Source organism: Perca fluviatilis, chromosome 12 (genome assembly GCF_010015445.1).
Source record: "Perca fluviatilis chromosome 12, GENO_Pfluv_1.0, whole genome shotgun sequence".
Taxonomy (NCBI): Eukaryota; Metazoa; Chordata; class Actinopteri; order Perciformes; family Percidae; genus Perca; species Perca fluviatilis.
This window is the reverse complement of record NC_053123.1, coordinates 38,152,859-38,155,358: the sequence shown is the minus strand read 5'-3', so window position 1 is coordinate 38,155,358 and position 2,500 is coordinate 38,152,859. Positions and strand designations below refer to the sequence as shown.

General features: G+C 43.7%; 1 protein-coding gene across 1 annotated transcript in view; it reads right to left on the bottom strand.

The window, feature by feature from the left end:
* The window catches only part of LOC120569497 (myosin light chain kinase, smooth muscle-like), a 71,457-nt gene that overhangs the window by 59,861 nt on the left and 9,096 nt on the right, over positions 1-2,500 (bottom strand). The window contains exon 4 of the mRNA XM_039817353.1: positions 1,159-1,254. Within this exon, the coding sequence (XP_039673287.1) occupies positions 1,159-1,254 (96 nt within the window). The remainder of the gene's footprint in view (positions 1-1,158; positions 1,255-2,500) is intronic.

Here is a 2,500-nt window from a genome sequence, read left to right as displayed (position 1 = left end):
GCGGGCACACACACACACACACACACACAGATGTAAACACAGGCCAAACGGGCACACACACACACACACACACACACACACACACACACACACACACACACACAGATGTAAACACAGGCCAAACGGGCACACACACACACACACAACACACACACACACACACACACAAAAAACACACACACAGATGTAAACACAAGGCAACACACGCACACACACACACACAAATACACACACACACACACACACACAAAAAAACACACACACACACACACAGATGTAAACACAGGCCAAACGGGACCAAAGACTCTCTCCTTCCTCACAGAAGAGAGACACATACACACACACACACACACACACACAGAGAAACACAGGCAAACGCACACACACACACACACACACACACACACACACACACACACACACACACACACAGATGTAAACACAGGCACGCGAGCACGCACACACACACACACACACACACACACACACACACACACACACACACACACACACACAGATGTAAACACAGGCCAAACGGGACTCCAAAGACTCTCTCCTCCTTCCTCACAGTTAAGATGAGACACATACACACACACACACACACACACACACACACACACACACACACACACACACACACACACACACACACAGAGTGTAAACAGGGGAGACCAGCTGGGGGAGAGAGAACAAATGCTGGCTGTGATTGGTTGGATGATATGGACGGATTAGAGAAGCTTTATGTGGCTAAAGACAGACAGACAGAGAGAGAGAGAGAAACAGAGAGAGACAGACAGACCAACAGAGACAGACAGACAGACAGACAGACAGAGAGAGAGAAAGACAGAGAGAGAGAGACAGACAGAAAGAGAGATAGACAGACCAACAGAGACAGACAGAAAGAGAGACAGAAAGAGAGATAGAGAGAGACAGACAGACATACAAAGAGACAGACAGAGAGAGAGACAGACAGAGAGATAGAGAGAGACAGACAGACATACAGAGAGAGACAGAGAGAGAGACAGACAGAGAGATAGAGAGAGACAGACAGACATACAGAGAGAGACAGAGAGAGAGACAGACAGACAGTCAGGAGTTATTATAAGAAGTATTTTCAGAAGAGAATAATGAAATCTAAAGTTGATGAATGAGTCTCACCTGCAGCTGTCCTCTGCTGCGCGTCCTCTCTGCCTGTCTGTCTCTTCGCCGCTGACAGACAGACAGGAAACAGCGCTGCACTCCCCAACCTTGTTCCTGACACACAGACAGACAGACAGAGGTTTAGCGTCTTGCTCAACGGCACTTCAACAGACAGGTGTATGACATCAGGCCGCTGCTCGGCGTCCACTCATCTCCGTACACAACCCTGGAACAGCTGCTTTAAAATGGAAACGGAAACAGACTGTTTTTAAATATCGCTTTTCTAGTCTGAACCACTACTCAGAGCACTTGTACCACTCCTTCCAGAAAAATGCTGAGTTCTTTTGTGATCGTTGAGGGCAAAAATCCTTGATTATGCGGCACGTTTTCTTAAAAAATGCGATGGAATATGCGGGATATTTGCAATTTTATGCGATGAAATTGGGGGAATTTGCAAAAATTGCAGTTTGATGAAAAAGAGAAAAATAAGTGATTTCCCCCCCCCAACACCCAGCTTTTTTATTTTTTACTTTATTTAAAAAAATAGTTTACAGATATTCAGTCATCGCAATAAGTAAACAAATAAGATACAAAAATATATACAAATAATATAATATTAAAGTAAAAATGAAATTAATAGTCTAAACAGAGGGAAATAAAAGATACAAAAGAGACAGACTTTCAAAAATCGTTAATAATATATAATAATATATTATATATATATATATATTATTATATATTATCAGATAATATCAGATATAAGATAGCTTTCATATTGGATACCAACTGAAGAGACTCAGAGTACAACATGTCAGATTCAACCTCCAACACGCTGCTTTTCGATGGCAACAGGGGGAAATGGCTGCTCTTGTGTGATACACACAAACGCGTGCACACACACACACACACACACACACACACACACAGACACACACTCTCACACACATACGCACACATAGACACACAGAAACACACAAACACGCAGACACACACACATACATACACACATACGCACACATAGACACACAGAAACACACACACACACACACACACACACACACACACACGCACACAGACACACACACTCACACACATACGCACACATAGACACACACACACTCACACACATACGCACACATAGACACACAGAAACACACAAACACGCAGACACACACACACACACACACACACATAGACACACACAAACACGCACACACACACACACACATAGACACACAGACACACACACACACACACATAGACACACAGACACACACACAGAGACTTTTCAGTTTGATCTGAACCAAAGTTACAGGTGTGAAACCTCTCCTGGACCACGGTCCGGATCAAAAGACCAAAT